Raw genomic sequence first — 13,065 nt, 5'->3', positions numbered from 1 at the left:
ACCTACCTAAAAAAAACAATGGATGAGGACACATGGTCAGAGTGTGACGAGGACATTTTTGTCAACATCATCACTGACACTGCAGACCCTTTGCCATCACAAAGTACAGGTATTGCTGCATTTTTTTCAAAGGCGTATTTCTCAGAAGGTGCTTTAATTTACGCCAAATTAACATTTTGTTTGGGGAGCTAAACATATATAATTATCAGTAATTTGTTTCAACAATAACAGATGGAATACAGGTATTGTTTATGTGCAAGCATTTTATTTATTGTGGTAAAGTTGACCAAGCAGCAGAAAAGATGACGAAGAGCACATATTTGTTAATACAGCTTGTTTTGTCCAGCAGTGAATGACAGAACTTGCTTGCTTGCATTATTCCAGCTGGAATTTAAAGATTAATTTAATTCTTTATGTACAGGTGGCGATAACGAGGGGCTTGCTGCTGCAATTGGAGAGAGTCACAGCCAACACTCACTACAAGGTCCGTCTTCACAACAAGCGTCTTAATCGCCATCTGACCAACAATGGGATGGAAAAGTGCCCAGTTTACGCAGACGGGAACTGTTTCTTCAAAGCAGCGTCTCTGCATCTGCAACCCCATGATACTGTTTCCTTGAGGGCAGCTCTGTGTCAGCACCTCAGGCGAAACATTCAACATGACATCAGCTTCTTCGCCTGCACTATGACTGACGAAGCCCTCGCACAGATTTATGCCGGCATGTAGGAAGGTGGTGTTTGGAACACAGCAGCCAATGACCTCTTTGTTTGTTTGTTTTTGCTTAACGCCCAGCCGACCACGAAGGGCCACATCAGGGCGGTGCTGCTTTGACATAATTTATAACGTGCGCCACACACAAGACAGAAGTCGCAGCACAGGCTTCATGTCTCACCCAGTCACATTATTCTGACGCCGGACCAACCGGTCCTAGCACTAACCCCATAATGCCAGACGCCAGGCGGAGCAGCCACTAGATTGCCAATTTTAAAGTCTTAGGTATGACCCGGCCGGGGTTCGAACCCACGACCTCCCGATCACGGGGCGGACGCCTTACCACTAGGCCAACCGTGCCGCAATGAGCTCTTGCCCTTGGTACTTGCAGACTACAGCAAAAGAAGGGTGAAAATATTTTCAAGCCGTCGACACCAGAGTATTGTGGACATCTCACCCTCAATGCCAAACACATTTTGTGTCAATTGAACTTGAATTTCTATCTGTGAACTACTTGATTTCAAATTAACGTCAGTTATACTTTCGGAATCATATTGTCTTGTGCCTATATTTGACATGTTTTCTTCCTGCAAAATAACTGTGAGTGACTTGTGTTGTGCCTGTGAAGAAAATAACCATTCACATCGGATAATCAGTGTGTATCCAGGTAAGCGGTCATTTTTTTCACCTGTTTGTATTTACTGACCACTTTAGATTATTACTGTACATACTGACAAAACATGTACTAACAGCATGCTATTAATGCGCAAACACTGGTACACAGTTTACAACCAGAACCCTTACCAGATTTTGGTATAATGTCTGAATACATTGTGAATGTCAGGTATGAATGTTGTCTTGGGAGTGCAAATACTTGGAATAATAGGTTTCACAAGTTGAGTACCGAAACGGTTTGATATTTTGAACCCTACACAAAAACCGAAGGGTTACCCCAAAGCCAGTGCTTGGTTATTGCCCCAAAAGTTGCTTATAATCAAAGTAAAGTTTGCAACCATAACCCTGCAACTGTCTCGTGTTAGGTTCTGACGCTGTCAATGACAGTCCGTGGAAATGAAATATAAAGCCCACAAGCCTTCATCGACTCATTGTAATGTTGTTGTTACCACCCCCAAATTAATCAGTATTCTGCTCATACCACAATCATATTTCTCTACACCAGTATCCTATTTACCAGAAACCAGTGAGATACAATTCTGAAAGCCACAACCCTACAACGGGGAGATACTTGGTTGTGGCCTGACTGACTGATCTCAGCTGGGTGCTCACAGAAAGCCACAACCCTACAACGGGGAGATACTTGGTTGTGGCCTGACTGACTGATCTCAGCTGGGTGCTCACAGAAAAGCAGAACCCTACAACGGGGAGGTATTTGCTTGTAGCATAACAGCCTGATCTCAGCTGGGTGCTCACAGAAAAGCCACAACCCTACAACGGGGAGGTGTTTGCTTGTGGCATAACTGCCTGATCTCAGCTGGGTGCTCACAGAAAAGCCACAACCCTACAACGGGAAGGTGTTTGCTTGTGGCATAACAACAACTCATTGTTCATGCTGTCTTCTCAGAACCAGAACCAAATATAAGTTTTAAATGTATATTGTGCATCTTTCTTGTACACATTTTCAAAAAAAAACTGTATCAGTAATAAAAATGCACAAATATCTACCAATGTGCGGAATCTTGTGTATTTATTTGAAAAACTGGAATTTTGGTGTGTGGCTGAACATTTCAATCGAGCATTACTCAAAATGGCTAAAATTGAGATGTGTGGTTGTGACTTTAAACAGACGAAATGTTTTGAAAGCTTAATCTCTTGACGTTCACACATTTTTATATTTAGTCAAGTTTTGACTAAATATTTTAACATCGAGGGGGAATCGAAACGAGGGTCGTGGTGTATGTGCGTGCGTGTGTGTGTGTGTGTGTGTGTGTCTGTGTGTGTGTGTAGAGCGATTCAGACTAAACTACTGGACCGATCTTTATGAAATTTGACATGAGAGTTCCTGGGTATGAAATCCCCATACATTTTTTTCATTTTTTTGATAAATGTCTTTGATGACGTCATATCCGGCTTTTCGTGAAAGTTGAGGCGGCACTGTCACGCCCTCATTTTTCAACCAAATTGGTTGAAATTTTGGTCAAGTAATCTTCGACGAAGCCCAGACTTCGGTATTGCATTTCAGCTTGGTGGCTTAAAAATTAATTAATGACTTTGGTCATTAAAAATCTGAAAATTGTAAAAAAAAAATAAAAATTTATAAAACGATCCCAATTTACGTTCATCTTATTCTCCATCATTTTCTGATTCCAAAAACATATAAATATGTTATATTTGGATTAAAAACAAGCTCTGAAAATTAAATATAGAAAAATTATTATCAAAATTAAATTGTCGAAATCAATTTAAAAACACTTTCATCTTATTCCTTGTCGGTTCCTGATTCCAAAAACATATTGATATGATATGTTTGGATTAAAAACACGCTCAGAAAGTTAAAACAAAGAGAGGTACAGAAAAGCGTGCTATCCTTCTTAGCGCAACTACTACCCCGCTCTTCTTGTCAATTTCACTGCCTTTGCCATGAGCGGTGGACTGACGATGCTACGAGTATACGGTCTTGCTGAAAAATGGCATTGCGTTCAGTTTCATTCTCACGCCGGAACCTCGGCTGTACCCGCGGATAACCGCGGGCTCTGCAGGCTGTTCACCGCGGACAGAAATTGTCAACACGAGTGGTGAGTGTCTGCACAAAATCGTCTCTGCTTTCTCTAAAATAACATATCATTACAAAACTATTGTTTGTACTTCAACCTAAGGTATTATAGCACCCTATCATCGATTTAATTTTTTCCTTTCGTTCGTATGTGAAGGCTGAGCTTTGAGTATTTGTGCATTTCCTTTAAAAAGTGCCAAAATTCTGACATTATTACGGAAATCCAAGCTTATTAAACAAGTTGCAGTGAATTGGAATGTTGTTAATCATTTGTTGACATGTGGCTCAAGTGGTGTTATCTAAAGCCACACGGTTGAGTCGTATTTCTTGAATCTCTGCCGCCACTGAACGATTTTGCGGCTGTGGCCCGCGGGCAGTGCCGGCTGTGGCCCGCGGGCAGTGCCGGCTGTGGCCCGCGGACAGTGCTTTAAAGTAAAAAGTGGTATTTTCACCACTCTTTGAGCCTTTCAGGGACGATTCAGTGACTCATTTTGAAATTGAGGTCGTGCGGACTATGACCGATTCAAGAGAAATGTAATCGGACATTTTTCAAACCTTTTATAAACACAACGATAGCTCATATTTCTATTTTTGATGGCAGATGGAGATCTCGGCAATCACATTGGACAGCTTCCTGGACGTCACTGAGGAGGTGGTAGTTGAAGAAGCGGACGTACCTTCGACTGTGCGACTTCCGAAAACATCAACACCACGCAAGGCAGGCCGTCGTTCTCAAAGCCACCTGGTTCTGTGCCAAGAATGTGGCAATCGTTATAAACAAGAAAAGGCGCTGAAAGAGCACCTGCAAGAAAAACATGCACTGGCACCAGGGCCGAAATACCGCTGCACTGTGTGCGAGAAGACTTACGCACACGTGGCAGAATACAACAGCCATGTCAATGGTCACAGTGGCCTTAAGCCACATCGATGCCCAAAATGTGGCCGATCGTACCAAAACAAAAGGAGTCTTGGTCGCCATGTGTGCAAGAATGCACCAATACCTGTTCTTGTCTGCAGCACTTGTGGCGGCACATTTCCATCGGCACGAATGCTCCGACAACACATGCACAGCCACGACGAAAAGCCGCAGTTCCAATGTCCCGCTTGTCGGATGTACTTCAAGCAGAAACAGTCTTTGAGGCGTCATCAAAAGAAAAGGTGCCCAATGGCTTCAAGGGAGTAAATGCAAACGCGCACTGTGTGGGACAAATTAGTGTTTTATTGCTGCACGAAGCAACAGTGATTTAATTTCTTTATTTTACAACTTACACATTTCTTTATTTTTTACAACTTACATGTTTTTGTTTAAAATGTCCTGAAGCAAGAAGCAAACTGTGATTTAATTTCTTTATTTTACAACTTACATGTTTTTGACTGACGGCTAACGGAGTGAGGCGACAGTCCTACATCTCACTAAGTTTTTCTGGTTTTCTTTGAACCGTGACCATTTTACTTTTCAACCGTGACCGTTCTTCTTTTGTTACACCGCTAGCGTAACTTTTGGTGGCACGCTAAGGCGATCGCGATAGCCTCATGGATAAAGCATCTGCCTTCGGAGCAGAAGATTCCACTGAGGTTCGACCCCTCGCAAGCTCGGTTTTTTGGTTTAATCCAATGCAAGTGAGGGGGGGGGGAGAGAGAGAGAGAGAGAGAGAGAGAGAGAGAGAGAGAGAGAGAGAGAGAGAGAGAGAGAGAGAGAGAGAGAGAGAGAGAGAGAGGCCGCAGGTGAAACGCAAAGAGGGAGATAAACATGTCGGGGGTCCACGCCCGTCAGAAGGGTCATTTCTTGTTGTTTAATATGTCCTGAAGCAAGAAGCAAACTGTGATTTAATTTCTTTATTTTAAAACTTACATGTTTTTGTTGAAAATGTCATGAAGCAAGAAGCAAACTGTTATTGACAAATTATGTTTAGTAAGAACGATTAAAGACTTTGTTTACAAACATTCCTTTTATATATGTTTATAGAACATACATGTATAAAGAGAACACACACACAACATGGTTATGCCCAATTGACATCATCGCAAAGTAGTAATCACATGGAACATGAAGTGTGTGGTATCACATGAATTTTATCTTGCACATAGTATCTTAAATTATATGCAAAATATCTGAAACACTCACACCACTCTTACACGAGATTATACATTCTCTGTGTTATCTTATATTAATTGATTTCTGTTTACTCGTAATTAACATATTATGGAATACAATAAAATGCACAAAGCAAACAAATTAGAAACGTCCCAAAGACATAAAAAACAATCACACAATTCTGCATATCTATGTACATCAAAGACATGTCATATTACTAGGAATAACAATCACTATGCAATTAATAATCGCACTGGAGTCACAAGAACTTGCCCAAATCAGTACAGAGCGTCCTCCGCATTTGGGAAGACAAATAATCTCAAACACTACACTTTCACACACACGTATCAACCCAGATACATTGATTTGCGAAAACTTAAACTTACACTGAACGCATTGATGTCGACAACAGACATTATGTATTAAAACAGACACAAGTAATTAAAGATATCCACATATTGAATAGAGTAAGGTAGCGTGTGGTTGCTTTAATTGTAATGTCATTTTCTGACACCAGCTTCTTTTTCAAGTGTGTTATGTTAACCTCTCTCTCTCTCTCTCTCTCTCTCTCTCTCTCTCTCTCTCTCTCTCTCTCTCTCTCTCTTCGCTCAATCCACAATAACACCCAGACGAACATGTGGCAGAATCTTCGTTTCGTCACACTTGTGGTGCTGTCTTACTCCCCTCGCTCCTTTACTGGGCTCGTTTGGTTTTGACACGGTTGCAGCTTTTCTGTTCCCCCGTCTCTGCCTGCGGGCCGGCATATCGAAATCATGATTCCTGAGAGGTAAGCACAATTGCATTAATACAGAATCGTTTGCGATTCATGGGTACGTTTCTTAATAAAGCTTGTGTTGATTGAAAAAGCTCACGCATGGAGATAGAGAGAGAGAGAGAGAGAGAGAGAGAGAGAGAGAGAGAGAGAGAGAGAGAGAGAGAGAGAGAAAGAGAGAGAGAGAGAGAGAGAGAGAGAGAAGTGCACCTTGTTTGAATGGAAGACATGTTTGACACACCAACTTCCTCTCTCTCTCTCTCCTCCGGCAGTTGGTCGACTGGAGGACATGCCTGCAGTTTGGGGTACACCGGAGCCCTAGTTGTGTGCACGAAGAAAGACCTGATGAATAGAATTAGCTGTGTAAACCAAAGGCGCTCGATCAGAAATGGGTTTTTTCGGCGAACCAAATTCTTTTATTTTATAAACTGTATGTGTGTGTCTGTCTGTATCTCGATTTGTCTGAATATATAATATAACATACTTGTTCGAGTCTGCTTGGAGGATTGTCATCTCACAGGCAGTCTTCAGCGCACGGGGGATGTCTGCAGGACGTATGGCTAGACCAACTCCTCCGGGTGTCAAGTCACCCAGGATGCTGAAGAAATTTTCTGCGTCTAATGTGGAGAGTGCCCTGGCATTGAAGCTTCCATCCTCTGCAAAGCAGTACATTTGAGCTTTTCGTTCGATGTTGGTCAGGAGAGACTCAAAGGTTACAACCGGTATTCCGCCAACGTAGCCTGCGGGCGGAGGAAAGTGGTGTGGGTTGTACCTCTGGAGCAGACACGTTCGTAGTGAAAGTCGCCACTGAAGTCTCAGAGCAGAGTCCAAACCACCGTCATCATCAGCTCGGTACCAGTTTCGAAGCAATCTGCAGAAGTCTGCCTCCGTTTCATCGCCGTTTTTTCGCATCTCTTCTTCCACAGCCTCAGAAAACGTCAGCTGGGCGAAGGAGTTTCTCTCTCCATCATCAATCGTCCCTGAAAGGCTCAAAGAGTGGTGAAAATACCACTTTTTACTTTAAAACACTGTCCGCGGGCCACAGCCGGCACTGCCCGCGGGCCACAGCCGGCACTGCCCGCGGGCCACAGCCGCAAAATCGTTCAGTGGCGGCAGAGATTCAAGAAATACGACTCAACCGTGTGGCTTTAGATAACACCACTTGAGCCACATGTCAACAAATGATTAGTAACAACATTCCAATTCACTGCAACTTGTTTAATAAGCTTGGATTTTCGTAATAAATGTGTAAAGTCAGAATTTTGGCACTTTTTACAGGAAATGCACAAATACTCGAAGCTCAGCCTTCACATACGAACGAAAGGAAAAAATTAAATCGATGATAGGGTGCTATAATACCTTAGGTTGAAGTACAAACAATAGTTTTGTAATGATATGTTATTTTAGAGAAAGCAGAGACGATTTTGTGCAGACACTCACCACTCGTGTTGACAATTTCTGTCCGCGGTGAACAGCCTGCAGAGCCCGCGGTTATCCGCGGGTACAGCCGAGGTTCCGGCGTGATTCTGTGAGTTCGACAGCTACTTGACTAAATGTTGTATTTTCGCCTTACGCGACTTGTTTTGTATTTTATTCTCATTTGCGTGTGAGAAACATAGGTGTGTTTCTTGTGTCGATAACTCAGGGAGGCATGAATCAATCAGCAGTCTTAATCAGTGTTTAGTTCCCAGCCTTTTATAAAAAAAAAAACCACTATTCATATTTGAAGCGCATCAAAGTAAAAGGTAGGAGGTTCATTGTTGTACACACTAGTCAGCACTGTCAATCTCTTTCAACAAGTTTACACAATCGAGTTCGGGACTATGTCCCAGAAGAATATCTGTCATCACAATACATGTGCTATCATGCGCATTAGCACCTCAAACCTAATTCCAACTAATAATTCGTGTACAGCTAACCATATAGGTGCAAAGTAAAAACTTTTTCAGAAGGCCTGAACACAACGCACCAGTCCTGCAGACATGTGCTTTTTCGATCGATACGCGTCAAAGTGTTCCTGCATGAGTTGCGCCCCTTTCAACGTAGAGAGAGACTCAAGGCTGCCGTCGCTCAATGGTGAAGTTACACTAGTAAACTATTCTGCATGCACAGAACACACTGTACTGTGCACATCAGTTTACAAAACCTCTAACATAGTTTCTGATGATGATGATACAATCGTTTATTTAACGTCACTCTGTAAAACCATTGGCGAAATTTGTTTTAGATTAAAAACGCGCACATAAACTTTCCCTGTATGTGCAGTGGTTCACCACCCTCCCACCCCCCGCACACTGTCGCTGCATACACTCTCTGGATGAAATGTGCTGGTCACACATACACTCTTGTTTTGCACAGGTGTGGTAGGACATGACCCTTTCCTCGGTCATGACATGTACTGGTCACACTCAATTCTTCTTCTTCAATATGTATGGGTTGCAGCTCCCACGTACATTCGTGTTTTACACATGTGTGTTATTGCATGTGTGACCCTTTCCCCGGTCATGTCGGCAGTCATAGTCCGTTTTGTTGTTGTTGTTGTTGTTGTTGGGGTTTTTTTTGGTTTTTTTTTTTTTTTGGGGGGGGGATGCGTTCTGGGTGTTATCGTGTTTCTATGTCCCACATATATTAAAGAATCGTTTCCGTGCGTACTCGGGCTCGTGCTAGCGCCTACACATGGGGCGGGACAAGGCACAATCAGATCTGCACATATATAAGTTGACCTGGGAAGTCCCACAAATTGTCAATCCGGCAATTAAAAACATGCTTGTTTGGAATTGTTTGTTGTCTTGGCCTGTTTTATCCAGAGAGACGAGCCCTGCTCTCAATGCATGAGGAAATCCTGCTCCAACGGCGACAACAGTTTCCCCAACACCAACAACTTCCACCAGCCATGCCGAGTCCTCTTCCAGTACAACCACTGCTGCCTCCAGTGTTTCCAGGAATCCACCCGCTGGCTCGCACACGAGACAGCAGGACTTGCCGTAGCCACGAGGAAGGCATTTACGATCTGATCAACGAGGACAACGAGGAGCGCATTGCAGGTATTGTTGTTGTTGTTGTTGTTGTTGTTGTTGTTGTTGGTGTTGTTGTTGGTGTTGTTGTTGTTGTTGTTAAAAGTCGCTTGTTCATTTCAATGCTTGGTATACTCTCAAGTGCCAGGAGACTGGTTCAAGATATTTCTCAATTACGCTATTACACCTGTATGCATTTAGAGCGTGCAATTCCCTTTGTGTATACATCAGTAAATTGTCAGTGTTGTTGAACAAAGCCAAGCCTTATGGAACAATGAAAACCGTGCTGCCCACTATTCTAAATGCATCCCGTGTAGCTTTACTAAGTAATAACCCTATAACAACATGCAGCAAAATAGATAACATCCATGCTTTTGATTTTTGGTTTGTGTTCAAGTGGAGGGGAAGCCTCAGCAGATGTAAAAGTCTGGCCAGATGTGAGGTGGTCAGCCAGGTCGTTTTAACTGGTAAGACTGTGCCTATTACGGTACACTCGTCGAGCTACTCCATAGAAAAAAACCCGTTTACTCCACCATTACAAATGAAAAGAGTACCTGTACAACTGGTTGCAGTCACCCATGCAAAGTAAGCAGCAGCACATCGTCTTCTGATAATTTTCAAATGAAGCATCCTGGTAATGAGATATTATTGGCTGCTATGTGATGATTTAGAGGACCTCATTGAAACTGATTGTTTCAATCAATCAATCAATCAATATGAGGCTTATATTGCGCATATTCCGTGGGTACAGTTCTAGGCGCTCTGCAATGATGCCGTGTGAGATGGAATTTTATACGGCCAGTAGATTGCAGCCATTTCGGCGCATATTTACCTTTCACGGCCTATTATTCCAAGTCACACGGGTATAGGTAGACAATTATTAACTGTGCCTAAGCAATTTTGCCAGGAAAGACCCTTTTGTCAATCGTGGGATCTTTAACGTGCACACCCAATGTAGTGTTTGTTCTCCAACCATTTTTTTTAAATACGGATTATACAATGAGTGTCATTTTCAGGTGGGGCCCGTGCACACTTATCGGAACCAGATGTTCGATTGTCCAGCCTACCTGCTAACTACCTTCACCCTATACCCCCGTCACAGGAAGCGGTCGCCCTGCGTGGCAGGATCAGCGCATTCTATCAGAACGTCACCTCTGTCATCTTCAAAGCTAAATGATGAGTTTGATACTGAAGCCATCGGCGCCCGAACATATGTCATGCCTTCTTAGATGTCAAAAGCTGTCAATCAAGAGTGGGTTCAGATAGACATAAAGATTGACCGGTAGTTGCACATATCCATGTAAGGTTGATAGAAGAGCCCACACACCTGTTAGTGCAAAGAGACAACAAAAGTTTTTTCTTTTGATGTCATTATATCCATCACACAGTTAAGCTACATCAAGTAACAATCTTCAACCATGCGCAGAACTATGTACATACAGAAAAAGTGACTGCGAATGACTTCATTACTACGGTGTTCCCCTGCGGGGGAGTCTTGCAAGTGGTAAGCTAGCATCAGCGGAAAAGTGTAAAGTTTGACAGCCCTGAAAGTGCAACAAATGGTGTACTCGCCTTTGGCTAGTGATTCTGAAAATGTACTAGCCAGAGAGTAAACTTTACTAGCCAAACCAACAATTTGTTTCAGCAACTTTACTCGCATTTGGCGAGCAGATGAAAATTTCTACTCGCCAGTTACATATGTTTCTACTCGCCATGGCGAGTCAAATACTATCCACTTTCAGGTCTGAGTTTGTTATACTAAAAGCGTCCTAAAAAGGGATACACCGGTTACACACTTCGTTCAAGCTAGCTTAAATATTTTCTTGTGAGACGAGCAAACTCCCCAGGGAAAAAAATATCTCAAAATATGTTCCTGGACTCGAAAGTGTAACCTATATAAACCTGCCAACAACAGCGTGTGAAAAGAGGCTATTACTGTTTCATTCCCCTCCTACAAACACCACAAACAAAGCCCTAACACAATCTACAATACACGTATTTAGCTTGATCCGGTTTTATTGTCAACCGTGCAGATGATTTACTTTTTAAAAAGATCCTTTTTCAACTATGATGGAATGTTTCGCCCTTTGTCGAAATGAAACTGAGCACGCTGCCTAGACGACAGTCCCTTTGTTTTTGCCTACAACACGAGTTTGCGTCTAAGTCTTGGTTTTCTTGCATTGCTTTTGAAAAACAGACACAACATATTGACGTCAAATAGGGCGGGGATGTAGCTCAGTCGGTAGCGCGCTGGATTTGTATCCAGTTGGCCGCTGTCAGCGTGAATTCGTCCCCACGTTCGGCGAGAGATTTATTTCTCAGAGTCAACTTTGTGTGCAGATTCTCCTCGGTGTCCGAACACCCCCGTGTGTACACGCAAGCACAAGACCAAGTGCGCACGAAAAAGATCCTGTAATCCATGTCAGAGTTCGGTGGGTTATAGAAACACGAAAATACCCAGGCTTCCTCCGAAAACGGCGTATGGCTGCCTAAATGGCGGGGTAAAAAACGGTCATACACGCAAAATTCCACTCGTGCAAAAAACACGAGTGTACGTGGGAGTTTTAGCCCACGAACGCAGACGAAGAAGAAGACGTCAAATAATTCTCAAGTGGCAATATCAGTTGTGCAAGGCCATTTAAAGCCAGGTGACACCCCGGGTATTTATTTTGATGTCGGATGATGCGATAGAAGAATGCCGGTAAAATTAGTTATGTTTCAACAGAACACAAGATTTTCCTTCTTTGGTCCATATTTAGGCGGCTGTCTGAAATTGCACAAGAGTGCAGGTTTGTGAGCAGCTCAGAAATGAGAAAGTATTTTGAGTGTATTTTCTTTTAACCGAGTTTAAATAAAAAGGTGAACATAAATGTTATTTAGATTACTTTTTTTCTCTGAAATGTTAACATAAAGACTACTGTCGTGGGTTTGAAATACTTCATGTGATTCTTCTGGTCATCACTTTCGAGAAAAGAGAGAGAGAGAGAGAGAGAGAGAGAGAGAGAGAGAGAGAGAGAGAGAGAGAGAGAGAGAGAGAGAAAGAGAGAGAGAGAGAAAAAAAGAGAGAGAGAAAGAGAGAGAGAGAGAAAGAGAGAGAGAGAGAAAGAGAGAGAGAAAGAGAGAGAGAGAGAAAGAGAGAGAGTGCGAAAGAGAGAGAGAGAAAAAAGACAGGGAGAGAGAGAGAGAAAGAGAGAGACAGATACAGTGAGAAAAAGAGAAAGAGAGAGAGAGAGAGAGAGAGAGAGAGAGAGAGAGAGAGAGACAGAGAGAGAAACAGAGAGAGAAAGAGAGAGAGAGAGAGAGAGAGAGACAGAGACAGAGACAGAGAGACAGAGAGAGAGAGAGAGAGAGACAATGACAATGACAATTCTTTATTTTACGAGGGTAACAGAATAAGCATTGGTATACTTTTTTGCATCTGGCCCTCGCCCTAAAGAGGGACTAAATCTACTATAAAAACTACTACTACTACTACTACTACTACAATACTTACATAATTAGTAAAACAGGATAAGTTTATGTACATACGTGCATTATATGAAACATTGTAGTTTATACATGTTCATGACAAGGTGCAAAGCAAAAATTTGCAAGTCAATTAGAGTAAGAATACTATGCAATAGTACATCAACTCTGCAAGACAATGGATATTATGCAGAACATCATAATTTCATAAACAAAACAATAAATCAAAAGTGAGTGATGGGATTAAATGGGATATATATTTGTTTTTGAAAGAAT

The 13,065-nt window shown here is 42.4% G+C and overlaps 2 protein-coding genes across 2 annotated transcripts in view; one reads left to right on the top strand and one right to left on the bottom strand.

Moving 5' to 3' along the window:
• LOC138956981 (uncharacterized) overlaps positions 1–12,259 on the top strand; it is a 15,677-nt gene extending 3,418 nt beyond the window's left edge. The window contains exons 3-4 of the mRNA XM_070328169.1: positions 9,118–9,354; positions 10,341–12,259. Coding sequence (XP_070184270.1) covers positions 9,118–9,354; positions 10,341–10,501 — 398 coding nt within the window. The 3' untranslated portion in view covers positions 10,502–12,259. The remainder of the gene's footprint in view (positions 1–9,117; positions 9,355–10,340) is intronic.
• On the bottom strand, positions 6,026–7,824 carry LOC138956982 (uncharacterized). The gene is made up of 3 exons (XM_070328170.1): positions 6,795–7,824; positions 6,521–6,652; positions 6,026–6,318 (listed from the first exon to the last, which is right to left on the bottom strand). The coding sequence occupies exons 1-3, from the start codon at positions 7,220–7,222 to the stop codon at positions 6,147–6,149; spliced, it is 732 nt and encodes a 243-aa protein (XP_070184271.1). The 5' UTR covers positions 7,223–7,824; the 3' UTR covers positions 6,026–6,146.
• Positions 12,260–13,065: the final 806 nt, after the last annotated feature.

The sequence above is a fragment of the Littorina saxatilis genome, unplaced genomic scaffold, assembly GCF_037325665.1.
Source record: "Littorina saxatilis isolate snail1 unplaced genomic scaffold, US_GU_Lsax_2.0 scaffold_1354, whole genome shotgun sequence".
Taxonomy (NCBI): Eukaryota; Metazoa; Mollusca; class Gastropoda; order Littorinimorpha; family Littorinidae; genus Littorina; species Littorina saxatilis.
This window is presented reverse-complemented; position numbering and strand designations above follow the sequence as displayed.

Excerpts from the sequence above, each read along its gene's own strand:
- LOC138956982 (XM_070328170.1), bottom strand. The coding sequence starts at position 7,222 with ATGCGAAAAAACGGCGATGAAACGGAGGCAGACTTCTGCAGATTGCTT. Across the intron at positions 6,653-6,794 it reads CTCCAAGCAGACTCGAACAA|GTCTTTCTTCGTGCACACAA; the intron begins GTATGTTATATT and ends TCTATTCATCAG. Across the intron at positions 6,319-6,520 it reads ATGTCTTCCATTCAAACAAG|GAATCATGATTTCGATATGC; the intron begins GTGCACTTCTCT and ends CTTACCTCTCAG.